The sequence below is a fragment of the Lepisma saccharinum genome, chromosome 12, assembly GCF_977018435.1.
Source record: "Lepisma saccharinum chromosome 12, izLepSacc3.1, whole genome shotgun sequence".
Lineage (NCBI taxonomy): Eukaryota > Metazoa > Arthropoda > Insecta > Zygentoma > Lepismatidae > Lepisma > Lepisma saccharinum.
Window position 1 is genome coordinate 23220943 of NC_139240.1, and position 20080 is coordinate 23241022.

General features: G+C 36.7%; 1 protein-coding gene across 2 annotated transcripts in view; it reads left to right on the plus strand.

Moving 5' to 3' along the window:
* LOC145996411 (uncharacterized) overlaps positions 1-20080 on the plus strand; it is an 83882-nt gene that overhangs the window by 37967 nt on the left and 25835 nt on the right. Inside the window, exon 4 of one of the 2 annotated variants that reach the window (XM_083132865.1) lies at positions 17365-18838. The exons of the other annotated variant lie outside the window; for it this stretch is intronic. Within the exon in view, the coding sequence (XP_082988991.1) occupies positions 17365-18079 (715 nt within the window). The 3' untranslated portion in view covers positions 18080-18838. Of the gene's footprint in view, positions 1-17364; positions 18839-20080 lie in introns of those variants that run through there. 2 annotated transcript variants of the gene reach the window in all.

Consider the following 20080-nt stretch of genomic DNA (forward strand, 5'->3'; position numbering starts at 1 on the left):
GTGCTTTCAGAACTGGGAGAACTACGTAATTTTTCCATTCCCTCAGTACTATAGCAGTACAGAATATGTTGTTGTAATATGTTGCAAGTATATCTAAACCTGCTTCCGGTAAATATCTTATAGCTTCATAAGGTATTCCATCCAAGCCTGGTGCTGTGAGTTTAGCATCATTCATTATATTTTTTAGTTCCTCTGTAGTAACAGGAGGGAATTCTTGTGTAAAATTTGAATTATTGTCCTCCATTTAGATGTACCGATGGTGGAATCAATTGCGTTAAAAATTGGTATTACCAGCTATTATGTATTGGCTGTTGACGAGGTGAATGTGGTTTACGTAAGGAATTAAATTTATGCCACACGTTTCGGGATAATTCCTGCATGTGTACTGAATTGCAATATTCAATCGACGCTTGACGTTTGGCTTGCAGAAATATTTTCTTTGCTTGTGATATTGACTTTTTCCATAATATACAATTTTCAAGGGTGGGGTATGATACAAAATGAAACACACTCTTTTTTCGGTTGGTTTTTGCCGTCTCGCACTCTGTGATCCACCAATGTATTTTTGGAAATATTGTTTGCGAAAAATTGATTCTGTGAACTAAGAATGTCTAACACTTCTGTGATGATTTGGAGTAATGTATTGTAAGTTATGTAATCGGTTGAGAGGAATTTATTCGTTTTTTTAGTATATGAGAATCTATTAGTACTGTATGAGAGGAATTTATTCGTTTTTTTTAGTATATGAGAATCTATTAGTACTGTATATGATGCTGTGCACATCCTGACATCACATAAATCCCACCTATTGAAGATACTTACAGATAACCCATTTTGTATAACACTACTTGATGACATTTCTTGCTTTTATCAGAAATCTTTTCCATATTTTCTTCATAACTTTGCAGGAGGAAGTTCCGTCTTCAATATATCAATATTTCTCATAGTTACTCTCTAGTCATTCTCCAGTCCTATGCTTATAAGTGACTAAAGATTGAGTTCTTTGGACTTAACTATTTCTGGAGTTATGGTTCCTTCTTATAAGATATTTTACAGAAATACAACAATTTTTGAAAATAAATAAAATGCAAGAGTCCTGGGTCCACAATAGAAGTCAGTACGTGTTTGTTCTAGGAATTTTTTACTTGCATGTGATGGTGATTGTTAGTATTACGTCAAAATTTTCTTGGGTAGACATTTCAGTTTTAGATGATTTTAAAAATAGATAACATTTTCCAAGAGAAAGACTAAAGAGAGTTGAGTATTTTAGAAACCACGTAATGTATTCGTTTTAGTTTCGTAATATATGTTTTGAGAGTTTTTAAATTAGAAAATGAAGTCACAGACACAATATATTTTCTAGAGATGTTACTTTTTAAAGAAATTGATTGATTTGCTCTATCTTACTTCACTTCTTGTGCAACTTTTGGCTAATTTGCAAAGATGAGGATGAGTGATGATATGATGAAATTGGTGAAATTGATAAATGGACACTCACAAACATCCATGCCCAGGCCAGGATTCGAACCCCCGATGGCTGGCGTTGCAGCACGATGTGCTAACCACACTGCCATGGGGGCCAGCTTTTTAAAGAAATAAAAACATTATTGAATAAATGCTTAAAATTCACTTTTAATGTTAATTTTCTTCAGCTGCAAATTGGCAATATTTTCAGACTGAAAGAAGGATGATTATTAAAATTGTAATAATAATAATAATTATTATTATAATATATTTTTATATAATTAATATTTAAATAATTATATAAATTATTAAATATTTTATAAATTAATATCATTTTTTTTTTAATTTTAGTTTTAAATCCACTTTATGCACAGAAAGGCTAATTGGTAACTATATCTACAACATATTTCCATCACCAAAAACCAACAACTTCACGTGTCCATACCTTATTTATATTAGTACACCTATGACATGAGTACATACACATGCAATCTTCGACAATTATCTTGGGAATACACAACTTCTTAGTTGATCAGCATTCCTTCAAAAATATATTTTTCCAAACAAAAATAAAAGCCTGATCTTCATTTTTAAGTAACAGAGATTTAGTTTAAATGTTATTGCACATATATTTTTATGTATAAACATATATTAACTAAATTTTAATTTTATGTGACTTAAGGTGGTCATCGGTGAAAAGTGTTATCGTTGTTATGAAACATATTTAACTAGTTTTATCAAATAGAATGCAATAGTCCTTAGTTCAAAAAGTCAAAAGTACGTACAACAAATTCTGCTTACAGAGACTACTAAAATTAGATACTTAGGGTATCATCCAAATTTACATTAATATTTTGTTTCAATGTATCTTGGTACTTTTTCTCCTCATAACCTGTAAATCATTATTTGGTTCTCTGAGATTTATGCTTCTTGCTGTGCGACACTCATCTAGTTCATGACGAACTTAATGTCCTAAGTTTTGGGGAAAAAATATCCCTTAAAATTGCAACTAACATATATCTCAATGAGTTTGTTTGAGTTCGTGTTTTAAGTCCACTTATACCTACGGTTTAAAGTGGGATCCGAACCACTGTGCCATGTGCCTCCACCGGGTATCGATCGAACCCGGGACCCAAAATATCTCGATGATTATTTGCCATTCATTAATACACAAGGCAAATAGATCGCACCACATGCACTGTTCCTGTTTAGTAGCTCTAGAATATAATTCACAATTTCTGTATACGTCATACTGCATACATCATAATTTCTATAGGAGATTATGGACTCTTGATGTCTAGTAAATCATCTCCATTGCACCAAGTTGTCTAGAGAAACGAAACACAATGAAGGCCTATGCACTCCAAAGAGCGTATATTACTCTGTTATGTAAATTACACACAATCCTCATTGATGATTTGTACAAGGTTTGTCCGGAAAGTAAAGATACAAACACATTTGCATGGTAGGGGAAAAATGTGTAACAAAGTTGGCAACAGGGCCTCCCCAATGGCGCAATGGTAGCGTTGTCGCCTTGTAATCAAGGGGTCCCGGGTTCGATACCCGCTGGAGGCACATAGTGGTTCGGATCCCACTTTAAACTGTAGGTCCAGTCCCAATTAGCCTTACTGTGCATAAAGTGGACTTAAAACAACAAATCAATCAATCAAATCAATCAAAGTTGGCAACACTGGCAATAATCGTGATCCATACGATGAGGATTGGGAGTGAGTCGTCAGTGCTGTGCTGAGTCTTGTGCGAGGAACAAGCGTTGGAAATGGCAGAGGTGATACCGAATCCCGCCAAGTGCAAAGTGCGCGCCGTGATCAGTTTTTTTCAGTCACAAGGAAAGCGTCAATCGGAGATCCACTGAGAAGTTGTGACTGTGTACGGAAACGTAATGAATCGTCAAAATGTGGAGAAATCATGCCGTACCTTTGCAGAAGGTTGACATGATATTCATGATGAAGAGAGAAGTGGGAGGCCGTCCGTGATCACTGACGACCTTCGCAATTGTATTGTGTATATGAAGCAGAGGTGCATGCGAATAGGCAGGTGACAATTCGAGAATTGTGTGTAATGTTTCCTGACAGTTCGAAAACCACTATTACTGAAGTTGAGTGGGTTAGGGTACAGAAAGTTGTGTACATGCTGGGTCCCAAAACATTTGACTGACGAACACAAAACCAAACGACTGGGATATGCACTACTTTCTTACTCACTAACGCAGAAGAGGGAGATGCATTCCTGGACTCCATTGTGATAGGTGGGTATTCCACTATTAGCCTGAATCCAAGCAGCAGTTACTGTAGTGGTGCCATACTCATTCTCCAAAAGCCAAAAAATTCAAAACATCAATTTCAACCGGTAAGCTGATGGCAACCGTTTTCTTGGATCACCACGGCATCCTCCTGGTGGAATGCATGCCGCCTGGAAGAACGATTAATGCTGAAACCTACTGCCAGACTTTGAAACATCTTCGACGTGCAATTCAAAATAAACGGAGAGGCATGTTGTCAAGTGGAATCTGCTTTATTCATGACAACGCCCGCCCCCATGCAGCAAATGTCACCAAGGATCTGCTTGCACAGTTTCAATGGGAGGTCCTTCACCATCTGCTATACAGCCCTGACCTTGCACCCAGCGACTACCACCTGTTCCTGTACCTCAAGAAAAATCTTGGTTGAAAACACTTTGCCGATTATGATGAAGTCAGGGAAGAAGTCACAACTTGGTTCCAGATGCAGGCGGCAGATTTCTACGATTCAGGGATACAAAAACTTGTTCCGCGTCTGAACAAATGTTTGGACAATGGTGGCACTTATGTGGAGAAATAGCCTCTGTATCAGTGCATCAAGTGTAACTTTAGTTGCGAGCAATACATTTCTTTTATATCTTATTTTTGGTTTGTATCTTTACTTTCCGGACAAGCCTCGTATTTCACAGCATCTTATCCGCAAGCTGTGATGGTGGACATCTGCCATTGTCAATCAATTTTGTTGTCCTCTTTTACAAAAGTTACTCTCAAATGCTTCTCTGAAAAAGAAGATAAAGTTAACATCGTGTATGAGTCAACTTATAATGCATTTTAAAAATATTTACATTATCTTGTTACAACCTTAGATAAGTTAAATATTAATAATGAAATACAAAACTTACGTATCTTCTGTAAATGGACGTGAAAATAATAGATCTAAATGGTACTACAGCGGTTGATGATATCGTCTTGTAATTAAAGGGTTACTGGTTTGCTACACAGTAGGCTATCACTTCAATGCATCAGTTCCAACTTTATAATGTTTGTTAAACATTAATTTGTACCTAACAGGAATGTGCATTAATAAATAATAGCAGCACTTATTGTTCCATTCATAGATTGATTGATTTGGTGTTAAAAGTCCATTTTATGCACAGTAAGGCTAATCGGGACTGGACCTACAGTTTTAAGTGGAATCCGAACCACCATGTGCCTCCACCAGGTATCGAACCCAGGACCTCTTAATTACAAGGTAACGACGCTACCACTGTGCCATTCATAGAAAAACACAAAATAATCGTTGGATATGTTTTCATATAATGTGGCAAGTACAATGCTTTATGGAGTCAGGTTCGTCCAGGTTCGAACCCTGGTTTCATTGTATTTATCCTCATCATTCATTTCATAAATTAATAATTCATCTTCATTGTCGCAAGAGGTAGAAGATGGAGGTAGAATAATGAAAAAAGTAATGAAATGGACATTCAGTTCTTACTTTTTTTTTTAAATTGTATTAATATATTTTAGCAACGAGTTTGCAAAATCACAAGTTTATGTACATTGTTATTTAGAACAAGAAGTACCTTACAGTTGGAAATACAAAATTTTTACAATGCAGAATGGTTTGACAATAATTATTTTAATGTTGTAGTCAAGCTTCATACTCAAACCTAACTGTAATTCAAAGCAAACTGTAAGTACAAACGACTACTTAAATTCAATAGGATATGAATGTACATGATCAAAACAAAATATGATTTCCATAATGCTCTATGCTATCCACAATTATGTAATTTCCTTTGTAAATCTTCACAAATGATTTACTTTTGGCTATTTGTAGTTTTATATATAAAAATTTTGGTAAATATAAAAGCTAAATTTCGGTACAAAAAAAGACAATTGCGGGTTTAAAAGCGTTAAATGAGACAATTATAAAAATTCTTACTAGCAATATAAATTTTACTTTTGAAATGTATAACACCCCAAGACTATATGAGCATCCCGGGAGTAAACCTTGATAACCCACAAAAGTATGACACCGAGAAAAATGGAGGTGAATGTCTGTCCATTACTTTGTGGCTTATGGGTTACCAAGATGTTCCCGTGTGTTCCTGACTATCAGCGGCCACCATGTACTATTGCACAGCAACGGAATCTCGTGTTAACTCAATTTTGAAAGCAGTGTGGATTACAAGGTGGATTGATCTAAATCACAATTTAGATCACTTTAAATAAATAATTTATAGAATAATGTACATAAGGATTTTGTAGATATCAGAATCACTTTTGGTGAAAGTACATTAATCTTGTAATCATTTAATGGTGTTTATTAGGCTCCAAGAAAGGAAATGTAAACGCACTTACATTTCTCTTGACTTAAAATTCAGTATTCTTTATAGACAAAAAAAAGCAAACATTTTGTGTAGAAAAATATACAAAATACTAATCAGGTTAAACCATAAATAGTGTCATTATCATTAAACTGTAAATAAACATGCTAGCTAATATTTTTCAAACCATCATTAAAAAATTGCCAAAATTCTGCTACAAAGACTATGAAAATATTTTAGTTAATATTTTAAGTTACAATTATAGAGTACATCTAGAAGTGCCAAAAACCATACAAGCAATTTTATTTTTTATTTTTTTTAAAATAAGAAATCGATTAAAATAAAAAAATCTGATTTAAATTTAAAAAATCATCTAATATTATTTTTTAAATAGAAATTATGATTTTTTTCCACCCTGGAGGCTTATGAAGTTTTATTCCTGAGTCACTCATATTAAAAGTTAAGGCATCTTCACAACATCTGTATTGCACACATGTAAGTATATATATATATATACCTCTTTCTGACACACACCTGAGGAAGAAAAACTATTTAATTTATATTTGTAAAATTGGAAGTTTTTTTTTTGCACAATAAACACATAACTACATACAATATACAATGAACAGCAAAGATAAGTGTTCACCTCAATAGTGTAATAGTTAACATTGTTGCCTTGTAATCAAGTGGCCCCAGGTTAAATCCGAGTTGAGGTACTTACTGGTTCAGACCTGAGTTTAAGGGTATTTTTACTTTGTTGTAACAAGTATGCCTAAATGTGCATTCATTTTGACCTAAGACACAAAATCAAGATTTAGAAATTACATTTCTTGTAAATATATCAAAATCATTAAGAAAAGGCATATTAAATATAAACAACACTAAAAACAGTATAAAACCAGTTCAAAAACTACTCACGCAAAGGAGCATGCAACCGCCGAAGAACGACGCCCCAGAGCACAACCGCCCCCTCCCCCATCAGGCTCACAATTCCCTCCAAGCACCAACACACAATGCTGCATTGTAAAGTGTAATATGAGGATTAGGTAGAGGGTTATATATTACACTTTACAAAGCAGCACCACGTTTCAGTGCCTAGACGGAATTACGAACCCGATGAAGGGGGCAGCTGCACCCCGAAACGCCGCCCCCCAACAACCGCACACTCAATTACGCAAGCAGCCTTCTAAACCAACTTTACACCATCTTTAGTATTGTTTATATTATATAGTGAGTAATATGCACCCAGCCACAATATGTTAAAGAAATATTAAAGCTGTCATTATGTAATCAAGGGTTTCTGAGGTTAATCCCCACTGGAGGCAAACTGCACAGTGGTTCAGATCCTACTTTAAACTAAAGGTACAGTTCCAATTATCATATTTGAGCATAAATTGGGATAAAAGGGTGACTTCATTTTGTTGCTTATGTTTAGCACCAGTAAATAACCAGCTAAGAACATTTTACCAGAACTTTATTTCTAGGTCAAAACCAAGCAAATTGCATGAATGAATTCATCATAACGTTGGGTTTCATTGATTAATATTTTAAAGCAAATACATTTCAATATGAAAGAAATAGTTAAAGATTGGTGAATTCCAACCAAAAGACTAGTGAATGACCAAAACAATTTTTAATAATAATTATAATAATTATATAAAAATTGTCAATCAATTGCAGCGAATGAAAAAGTAAAAAAGGTAAAGTGCTCCCCTGTGCTTTGCACCATGCCATGAAAGCATATATGGGGTGTGGAGTTAGGGCCCACACTTTCTTGATCACAGCCGAAGGTGTGGGTGATGTGATGAGCACCATGCCCCTGACCGCCTTTACCCCCCCAGAGTTTCCTCCAGGTACCCACTTTGTACTAAGCTGGTTGGGTGCCAGAGCCGCTTGAACAGGTGTAAAGAATCCCGGTTCCTCCCCACTGGGGATCGAACCTGGGTGTCTCACATGGTAGAAAGATGCCCTAACGACTGAGCTACCACGGCACATACAATTGCAGTGAATACACTTGCTTTTTATTTCAACCCATGGTGCAACAACCTGTGAAGTCGAGGGCCTACTTACTGACTGCTGGCCTCACTCCACATGCCTCAGCAGAGGTGGGCCATCATCCAACCAGTTACAGGATGATGTTTTGAGGGCACGACGAGTCATTGTTGTAGGTCTCCATGACTGGGTTATGCTACTCATTCCTAGCTTCCAAATATTCTCACAATTGTGGGTGGCCAACAGTCCCATGGACGGGTTGAAATCTCATGATAAAAGTTGTTACACTTCCCCCAGGAGACTTGAACCAGCATACGTCCCATAGCCCGAGCCCAAATCCTGATGCCTTTCACAGCCATTTGTAAGTTTGGAAGGAAACGTGTGTTAATTGTGGATTGAAAAATAAATTAACTTAAATATGAATTTTAATAAGAAGGAAGTGTCATGCTTACATTTTAAATATCAGTATACTTTATGCAGGTGGAGAGTGGTGAGCAAAAATTAAGGAGCACTTTACATGAAAACTCATAAACCTTAAATGTGGAGCTCCCATTTTCCAATTGTCCAATGTTACCTTCTAGAATGACTTTCTGTAATTTTACATGTAAATATGTTGAGAATATTTACAAAAGCATTTTGTAATTTCTGTAGCATTCATGCTTACAAGGAATTACAGTATTATGTATTTGTGCCTAATAAATTTTATTGGAATGTACATAGTGTGTATCTGAAAATATCATGCAAATACGACACCTGAATCATGTTTTGAATATTAGGCATCCCCCCATTCCGACTCCTGTGAATGAATTTCTCACACAAATGTTAAGCCTCCAGAGACTGATACCGAGCCTACAAGAGACTTATGAGTGTGAGACCATGTATGACCAGAGGTCGACCTTGTGTTCTGAGGCCATGTGAAGCTAGAAGCTGGCCTTGATCTCAGAGGCTGACCTTGAGCTTTGACACTGGCAGGGTGGCGACAGACCGGGAAAACTGGGAAAAATCAGGGAATTTGAGGTGTCAAAAAAAGTCAAGGAAATGTTAGAGAATTTTGTCTTGATTGACTTTTTTTAAAAAATTATTATTAAGATAAGTTGTGTTTATGAATGAGCAGTGATGTCTGGACACATTTTTTGCCCGTTCAAAATATCGAAATAACGCAAATTTTTTGCGTTTTTAGCGATTTTTTTTAAACGTCCTAAAACAATGAAAATTTCCGTGAAATCCAAGTTCCTTGTATTTTCTAGGCTTAAAGAAACAAAATGTGCCATATTTTTTGTACATAGAATGTGCAAGTTTTCCAACATTTTATTCAAGAGTAAACTGTAGTGTTTGTTATGCATGGAATTCTTCCGAGAGCCACATTAAATCATGTATTTCCCACGATTTTTTCAACTTCTATGAAAACAATTTGCATCACAGATCAAAGTGGCAGGTTCTAACAGAAGATCGAGTGCATATCTACCATCACACGGGAGCTGCATCTTCAGTATTTGTCGCGCGAGATGTGTTTTGAATTTCCAAGCTAAGTGCGCACCATTGGCATTTTTCGAGTGAGAAATACTACCTACCATGCGAGAGACCTGGGGTCGATCCCCTGCGGGGGAGAACCAGGATCTTTTCCACCTGTTCAAACTGCTCCGGTACCCACCTAGCGTCGTATCAAGCCAGTACCTGGAGGAAACTGGAGGGAGGAGGTAAAGGTAGCCAGGAACGTGGTGCTGATCACATCACCCTCAATTTCTGCCGTGATCAAGAAAGTTTTGGGGCCCTAACTCCACACCCCCTAGATGCCTTCATGGCTTGGTGCTAAGCACAGGGGAGCACTTTACTTTTACTTCCTGAAAAATCTGTTCCAACATATCAAACTGTCACGAAAATACGTAGACCATGTGACCTACAATTTAAAATAATAGTTTAAATCACAATGGAAGTATTAAGTTTTGGTATATTTGGCAGAAAAATGTTCTAAAACAAAAACGCAAATTTTGAGAAACTTAACACTAACAAGTCAAAAAAAGATAATGCCACCTGAGATTGATTGATTTAAAATTTTTGGGTGTGTCGCCACTTATAGTCATTATGCACCCTTCAGTATGTATAGGGAAAATTCCATTATCTAAAACCCTTACAAAATTAAAAAGGTGGTATGGAACATAAGTTTCCTGAAATAACTTCCAAGATATGAAACTCTCATGAAGAGGGGTAGGCCATGTGACTTACATTTTGAAACAGTAGTTTAAAAACACCGTGAAGATATAATTTCAGGTATTTACCAGAAAATCCACTAAAATGAAAATGTGAATTTTGGGGAAAATAACACCGAATAGTAAAAGAAATTAAAAAAAATACATCAATTTGAAAGGAAAAACCCACAAAAATCAAGGTCCCTACGTATTAGGCATAAAAAAAACAACCAAGAATATCAGTTGTAATTTATTGCATTAGTAACAGTGAGTCCTAACCTAATTTCCGGCATAATCACCACCTTTGTTCTGGCATTTGTCGTCGCATGGCACTAAATTTTGTATGCTCATGGCATATGTGTCTGACCACAAAGACTGGAACAATCTCTACCGCAGTGTATCTGTCAAATCTTTGTCTGCCAGAAAGCTCTTCAATTGAACAAGGAAACGAAAGTCTGTTCATGCAAGGCAAGGGCTGTACATGGAGTGGTCCAAGATATCTCACCTGAAGTGATGCAAAGGGCCCACGTGTACTCAGCTGTATGGGGTTGTGAACATTCGATTGGCCTCCCGTGAATTGTCTGCACCATCGTCTGACCATACTATCACGCACGACGTTTGGTCTGCACACCTCACACGATTGCTGGTGGCTCAGTGCCAAATTCTGAGCATGAAAAAATCTGATTACTACACGTAGGCTACATCACAGTCGGTGGGAGACTGTACGAGAGCTGCAATCTTTAACCTAGAACTGTCCTAAAACTGCTGAATTGTGACTGTACCAGATTACAGCTATAGGCCACTTCTTCCTGCCTGCTCTCCGGCCACTAGTGCTGCGTACAGTCACCATTGGAGCTTTTTTTCAGGATGCCCCTCGTATATGAACTTTCAGATGCTGTTATTAACAGAGTGTTCCTGTTTTAATATTTGGTTAGCTAAATCAGGTGCCTATACAATGCAAATCTATAAATTGGTTGCATTAAATATCTAATACCTACATACCCTTTTCGTCAACAATAATTGTATAACTGCATGTTGTCAGTTTCACAATACTTGACTTGGATATACTGTACTGAAGCAGAAATCCCATTGATTAAGGAAATATGACACTTTCTTTTGTACAATTCAATTGTTTCACTTACATGCAAGAGTTAATTTGACTGCTTTACAGAGAACAGACAAGTAGCTTTATGCATCGAAAAATGAGTCCGCACTCATGGTTCTTGCAAGTAGAGAGTTCCAAACCTCAGTGGAACTTTTAAACTTACTGCGTATGATAAAATTCCACAAACCTTCCCTAGCTTGTGAATTGCAATAATTTTCCAAATTCACAATTTTGCAGTTTGAATTCAAATCATAGAGAATAGAGAAATAAAGTCCATTTCATACTTAACAAATCCATACCTGGAACCTTATGAGTTTATTATTTCCATTTGCAAAAACAAGGATTTAGTTTAGTTTGTAATTGTCAGGGAAAAATGTAAATTTTGTCCTGGATAACCTGGAAAAGTCAGGGAATTTCATTTCTGCTTGTTTGGGCAGTGCCAGTGCAAGGCCTAAGTTCAATGGACATCTCTGGTCACTTGTAGATATTAATGTAACTTTTGTTTACCCTGCAACAACAAGAAAATAAATGAATAATAAATATCAAATGATCAAAACAAATTGTCATACTATTGATCTGCACATGCACAAAGCACAGGGACGGCGACAGGGGTGGGCACGGGTAGGCAAGCGCCCACCCAAAAATTCCTGTGCCCACCCGATTGCCCACCCAATCAAATTCACTAAGTACATATACTTAGATATATGTGAATGTTGCAATAAATAAGTGTATTCTGGTGTTCATTACATGTACTAATGAATATTATCTATACTAGAAATGTTCACATATCATCCCATAAAATGCTGATTTAACTTTGTCATAGAAAACAAAAGAAATTACCAGAGATCATGAAACAAGAAGACTGTGACCAATTTAATACTTCTATGATTAGAAGCAGCTAGTAGGCTTAGGAGGCTCAAAATTATGTAGGGTATGGTCAAGATAAGATCAGGATTTAGGGCGAGCTTGAGGGCTGCAGCTCCGGGCCTTCATTGGGGGAAAAAATATTTTGAAAAGTACCACATAAAGAAAATAATAGGTACTTTGGATGTGATAAAAAATGTAGAAATACGTATAAGTAACCACCTCATGTAGCTTGGCGAAAAGTTATAACTGAAACTGTGGAGGGGATTTGGGTGGGGTCTTGGTGTTGTAAGCTCCGGGTCTTCCCATGTACATAAATCCCGGCCTGCGTATGATTAAAATAATCTCTAAATAAACAAGTAAGAACCTCAGCGTTCTATCCTCCAGCAACACAATAATTTATTTCAACTTTTTAATTAGGTCTACATTGAAAATCCAGAAATATATCTTTCTTTATTTCATTATAATTTCGATATTTATATTTTACATACCTGCCATTTTCAAATATCTACATGGTATACAAAATATCAACTTTGTATTCGTTCTAATAAATACTAATAAGAAGCAATGACAATAGCCACTACAATACCGAGGTATATTAATTTTGATTTAACAGTTATGTGGGTTTGGAAGAAGCAACAGAATTATTGAATTGATAATGGGTGGCTAATTCTGTTTAGAAATCCTAGTTTCACACATAAATTTTGCCTATCAGTTACGGAATCATGCGATTTTTCTTGTGATTAACTTACGTAGAATTAAAAGAAGAAGGGGTTGGAAGGAAAGCTTTGTTTTGAGGGCGTCAGAAAACTAATCAATCACGATGAGAACGGTTTAAACTTTATGCTCATATAGGCTAAACGGGACTAAACCTACAGTTTTAAGTGGAGTCCGAACCAGCGTGCATTGTGCTTCCACCAGAGGAGGGAGCAGTACAAACCAGAACCTCTTCATTATAAGGCGACAACGTTATGACATTGGAGGAAAAAATATACAGAAAGAACTCGCAGGGAACGTGTTATATTATCACTAGAGCCCGGAAGTTTGGCAAAATGCCTCTTTTTATCTACTGCATATATTGATATTTTTTTTCCGAATATACGTTTTTTATGTTGTTTTGAATGTTTTAGAAGCCTTTTCATTTTGCCTATTTGGGACCCCACTGCCTATTTTTAATTATAATGCCTTTTTTTGCCTTTTTCAATGAAATTTGACATTTTTTTTAAAAAAAATGTGTATATAAATTATTTTTCTCCCCAAAAACGTTGTTGGCATTTATTGTTCTTCCGTTTATTATGTGAATAATTTTAAACTTATTTAAGTAATATTGAACTCACGCATGTTTCAACATTTCTGAAGGAGAAAAGTGTGAGAATACATTATTTCATGCTGAGTTAGGATATTGTCCTTCGGTTAACATTTCCTTGTGCATGATTGACTGCTGAAAACCTGCACAATTACGTCATCACGTCCAGCGTCCGTGTCAGTAGGTTATTGACAAGAAATCGCACCAATGCCCAAGGACCTTTGCATGAATTTTAAAATCAAGTTCTCTATCTTTAGTTTAGTTCTGCACTTTGGAGGGAAAGGATCTTGTAGTTGTCATCATGCCGAAATTTAGTGTGCCATTAAGTGGTAAGTTACATGGTTAAGTGCGTGAATTTGGTGAAAGCACATTTTCGACAAACAGTACTATTCTACTCTGCAAGGTATGTGAAAAAACAATCAACCATGAGAAAAAAAATACTTTATATCTCAGCATTTGTCAACAGCAAAACATAAATCTGCAGCTGTTAGATATCCCTGATTTCAACCGTGTGCACTTCATCCAACAGGCAATCTCAGTTTTCTCTTGAATTGTGCAAAGCTTTCATCGAAGCAGGAATACCTTTCTGGAAAGTGGAAAACAAGTCATTGAGGAAATTCCTGGAGAAATACACTAAATGAACGGTGCCGTTGGAATCTACACTGCGGAAAACATATTTAAGCGTCTGCTACGAAGAAGCTCTGCAAAGAATTTGTGCTAAAGTTGGGGATGCTACATCCTTCTCACGTCAGAACAACTAGAGAGAGCCAATGGTTCGTCAATAGCTCAGTTATTCTCAAATTCCCTACTTCTGCTCTGGCCAGGATGGTGTACATCATGATGACGTGTTACTTTTTATCAGTGATGCAGCTCCCTATATGAAGAAGGCTGCCATAGCATTGAAAAATTTCTTCCCGAACATGCTTCATATCACATGTGTAGCCCACGCAATGCACAGAGTCACCGAAGAAGTTAGAGTGTTGCACTCAGAAGTGGACAGGTTGATTTCGAACACAAAGAAGATATTTCTGAAATCTCCCTCTCGAACCTGAAAATTTCAGGAAGTTGCGCTTGAGCTTAGTTTACCTCTGCAACCAGTCTTGACGAGATGGGGAACCTGGATATCAGCAGCTATATATTATGCTAACAACCTTGAAAAAATCAGTGAGGTGATCGATGCTCTTCCAGAAAATGAAGCTGCTTCAATTCGTGAAGTGAAAAAACTCCTGTGCTATTCAGAACTGAAGAATGAACTGTCGTTTATTTTTGCACATTATGGTGCATTGCCAGAGACAATTACAAAGCTAGAAAAAAGAGGTGAGAGACATGAAAATCTTCGAGGAATATATGCAGCAGATGATGGAAGTGCCAGGAGAAAAGGGGTCAGCTGTTGCGGAAAAGTGCAAACGGGTAGTGAGTGCAAATGAGGACTTGAAACAATTTGTCATATTCTAAAAGGTGAAAATGCTGTTACCGAAATGAGTCCAGCTACATTAGCTTGTTTTAGGTATGCTCCAATAACTTCTGTCGAAGTAGAAAAAATCATTTTCTATTATGAAAAACATTCTCTCAATGAATGTTGAGAACTTTGAAAAAAACACCTTGTAGGTATGTGCAATCAAGACGGAGAAAATCGAAATGCTATACCCAATGTAGATTTTAACATTTTGCCAGAAATTATAGATAAAAGTAAGCGACTTCCAAATGTGCCTTTTTTTCAGTTTATTGTGCCTTTTTTCATTTTTAGTGCCTATTTTCCACATAAATGCCTTTTTGCCTGCCTATTTTAACGAAAATAAATGCCTGAACTTCCGGGCTCTAATTATCACCATAAAAGATGCGTTCATTTAAGAGGGTGTATTGCCAGAGACAAATATTTGAGACATTCGGAAAACAACGTTATTGTTCACTTGATCCAACAATGAAAAACTGTGAAATTGAAACTACCACCTCAACTTTCGAAGGGTATGAACTAATTAAACTCCAGTTTTGGAGGAGTAAGTTGTTGCTGGTTCCACTGATCTGTTGTATGGAAAGTCACTTTTCTGTTAATTTTGGCTAATGGCGACAATGAGGTTCAATGGTGATTAGATGAAAGTGACGAAAGGGTGGGGGGACAAATACACGAAGACATTGAAAATACAACCCCCAACAAATTATTATTTTACCTGTGGTTCCAGGCGCCAGAGACTCGTTCGCCTGCAAAATTAAAGTTTCCAGGGTATACTGCGCAGGATAGAGGTTGACATTTGGGCGCTTTCGAAAAGGCCACGCCATACAACCCAAGTCGTTTGTGAAAGAGACATAAATTACCGGGTATGGTGATCAGTTTCGTTGAATTCCTTGCATCCAAAATCACATTCTACAAAATGTAAACTATTTGTTACCTGAGTGCATGTTTTTGATTAATTGATTGATTTGGTGTTTAAGTCCACTTTATGCACAGTAAGGCTAATTGGGACGGGACCTACAGTTTAAAGTGGGATCCGAACCACTATGTGCCTCCACCGGGTATCGAACCCGGGACCCCTTGATTACAAGGCGACGACGCTCAGTGCAGGTGTTCATCTAACCATACGTGTGTTACTTCTCCCGCATGAGTAACAAAGACTTACTTCAGAAAACTAATAACAACTTAGCTAACAGATTTTTCAATATTACTTGATTATTACTTTTGGGCGAGATTTTGTCAAAATAGCCTTTCATAAGTCTTGGGATACTTTATGCAGAATGAACAAAGAATTTGTTTCTCCATGTGTGTGTGTGTGTGTGTGTGTTTGCATTCCCAATAAGACATTCATTTTAATCCAAATATCCACGCACTATGGCTTATTGCTACGACTTTTCTACCAAGAAAGTAAACTGTCCCCAAGTTTTGGCACCCGATAGCTGTTACTGCAAACATTCGGATATGATGAAAATAATATGATCCGGAACATGCATTTAAATTACGAAAATGTAATTTAATCCTTCACCATTGTCTACCATCACAATTTCTATCACTGTCGCCTAATATATAGAATGGAGTAGGTACGTGCCTTGTATTTTTGCACTTGAAGGACAAAATGTGGTGCAACCAATTCACATTTATTTTACTACATTGACATGAAGGAAAGAATGTGATTACTGATTAGAATGTATGGCTGCACACCCAGACACAAACACTTAAATTGAAATAATTGTGTCCATCGGTGACAGAGAAGTGGAAAAAAAGCGAGAATAGATTAGAAAAGAAAGAGGAAAGACACCAAAAACACACGTGCACACACACATACATGTGATGTGTGTGTGTGTGTGCATGATGGCAGTTAAGGGAAACATTTGAAGAATGGGACGAGAGAAAGTGAAAGGGAGAAAGAGGTAACAAGCCGAGAAAGAAAGATGATATAAAAAGGCATTAGGGAGTAAAACAGAAGAGATGAAGAGGAAAGGGAAAATAAGTGAAAGGAAATCGGGAGTGTAAGAGAGAAGGGGAAACATATGCATGTATGTGCCTTACATGCTTATATATATATATATTATATGGCCTTACATTTATACCTGCCCACCCTAATCTATCAATATACAGCTTCTGCCCACCCGGTCAAAAATTTCTAGTGCCGCCCCTGACAAAGCATTATGGCCAACCTAATGAAAATTACAGCAACAATATGGATATTTATTGACTGGCCTTAATATTTTTTTGTTTAAGTTTTATTAAAAATTTTCAATGCTGAACGAGTAATATATTAATATTTTCATGCATACGTCTCCTTAAGTCATTTCTATTCTCCTTTCTTTTCCATGTTTTCAAAGTATCAGTCATTCTCGTTACTTACTCCAAAAGTGAATCTACATTTTTATGTCATTTTTTTTTTCAGCTACCTGAACAAAGACTATATGCAAGGATCGAAGAAGATGTACCAAGATGTACCAATGTCAGTTCCACATTTGCCAGTGTCTGCAGGAAAGTTAAGAGAACAAGAGCAACCAAACGAAATTGCAGAATGTATCAGTAGAGATGAAAGATTTGAGGCTGAACCTTCACCAGAAACCCTTGCAAGCAAGACACATATTGACCATGCCAAGACTAATAACGCGAGAGAGCAATATATTGGTCCCATCTACAACACCACTTTCTCTGACAAGAGAGATTTGATATCCCATGCACCAGAGGTGCTTTCTAATTGTTCAGTTTCCAAGAAAGTTTTTGTCAATGAAGCTGACCTTAATATACTTATGGCTCTTTACATGGAAAAGGAACCTTTCAAATGTTCAACTTGCAACAAAAGTTTTTCGCGTAAAGGAGATCTTAGAGTGCATATGAGAGTTCACACCAAGGAGAAGCCTTTTAATTGTTTAATATGCAACAAAAAGTTTGCCCGGAAATATATCCTTAATACACACATGGTAATTCACAGTCAAGAAAAGCCTTTTCCTTGTTCAATTTGCAACAAAGATTTTGCCCGTAAATGTAATCTTATTCAGCATATGAGGGTTCACTCCGAGGAGAAGCCTTTTAATTGTTCAGTTTGCAACAAAGGTTTTGCCCGTAATGATCGACTTAATGCACATTTGAACGTTCACACTAAGTAGAAGCCTTTCTATTATTCAATTTGCAATAAATGTTTTGTCTGGAGATACACACTCAATATACATATGAAGCTACACAGTCAAGAGAAATCTTTGAAGCGTTCAATTTGCAACAAAGATTTTGCAATGAAGGACGTCTATGTTCATTCACACTAAAGAAAAGCTTTCAATTGTACAATTTGCATCAAATGTTTGGCTGGAAACATAACTTGAATAGACATATTGGGAAGTTTCATGTCTAAGAGAAACATCTTAAATGTTGAATTTGCGACAAAGAATTTCCTGTTAAGGTTTCTTCAGTGTGCATATGAGAACATGCACAAAAAATAAACTTTTTAATCGTTCAATTTGCATAAAATATTTTGTCTGTAAATATAAATTATTATGCACGTGAGGAGATTACACACCAAACAGAAGTCATTAAGGCTGTATGGATGCGGGAAGGAGTGATTTGCCAAACAGTGATCTCTTGAAATTTTAGAAATCGTACCATTAGTGTTTCTAAGTAGATTTCTAAATAGAGATCTTTTGACTGTCAACAAATCTCACTTGCTTTAGGATCTCAACATCTGTTTCATCAAAATCAATTGTTGATATCTACACATCGGTAGCAGGGTGGCTACTCACCGGAAATTCCTTGATTTCCAGGAATTCTGCATGAATTGTTGGTGTTGAACTTCAGCACAAATATTTCCGTAACTTGGTACAAGGAGTAACAACACGTGCTAACAGTTAATTAACACTTTATTAGTGTCTAACGTGACCAACCGCGACGCGATGTACATTGCTACATTCTCTGTACAATACAACCTTCTTGGAGAGCATTCACCACAGACTACTCACTACAGAGCAAAAACAAATGATAAGTCAATTTGACCATGTTGGGAAAGTGTGTCTTTTGTACAATGTTCAACACTTCCCCTCAAAAACAACTTTCACAAGCTTCCCTTTATTAAAAAGAACATTGTTACACTTTAACATAACAATAAGTACACTACTTTTCATTTCCCACTCCCATTAAGCCACATAATTTAGCAAACCTAACTTTTGCTAATGGTTTCGTGAGAATGTCTGCTACCTGACTTTCAGCATCAATGTGTTCCACATTTAATATTTTTTCCTGAAACTTTTCTCTTACAAAATAATAATGCACTGCAATATGTTTTGAGCGTTTATGAAATTCAGGATTTTTTGCTAACTTAATAGCACTAGCATTGTCCACCAGCAGTGTGGGCATTCCTGTCAGATGAGAGATCTCATCCAATAGTCTTGTTAGCCATATCACTTCCTTTGCTCCCTCGCTGGCTGCCACAAATTCAGCCTCTGTTGTTGATAGAGCAACTGACTTCTGCTTCCGACTCATCCAGGATATCACTCCACCTGCATACTTGCATAGAACTCCAGTTGTTGAGCGTCTTGTTGTTGGATCTCCATCATAATCTGCATCACTGAAGGCTTCCAGGATCCCAGGATTATGATTTGAATTGTAGCAGATTCCATAAGCAGTGGTTCCTCATAGATACTTGAAAATTCATTTCACTGCTTGCCAATCAGATACTCTTGGACTGTCTAATGCTTGCGACACTAATCCAACAGCATAGGAGATATCTAGCCTAGTGACTGTAGCCAGATACATCAAGCTGCCAACTGCTTCTCTGTAAGGTACACTAGTGTCTACTAACTGCTGTGTGTTTTCTTCCCCTGCATTTACACTTCCCTTTGCAGCAGGTGTTGAAACAGCATTTGCTTCACTCATGCAAAATTTCTCAAGAATTTTCTTTGTATAGTTTTCTTGACATACAAAAATAGAACCATCTTCCTTTTGTGTTATTTGTATGCCCAAGAAACAATCTAATGACCCAACCACAATTTCAAATTCTTCTTTTAAAGTTCCGAGAAAACTGTTGATATCTTCAATATTATTTCCAGCAACCAAACCATCATCCACATAGATGGCTACGATTATTTTCTTTCCATTTTTCTTACGAATGAACATACTGGGAT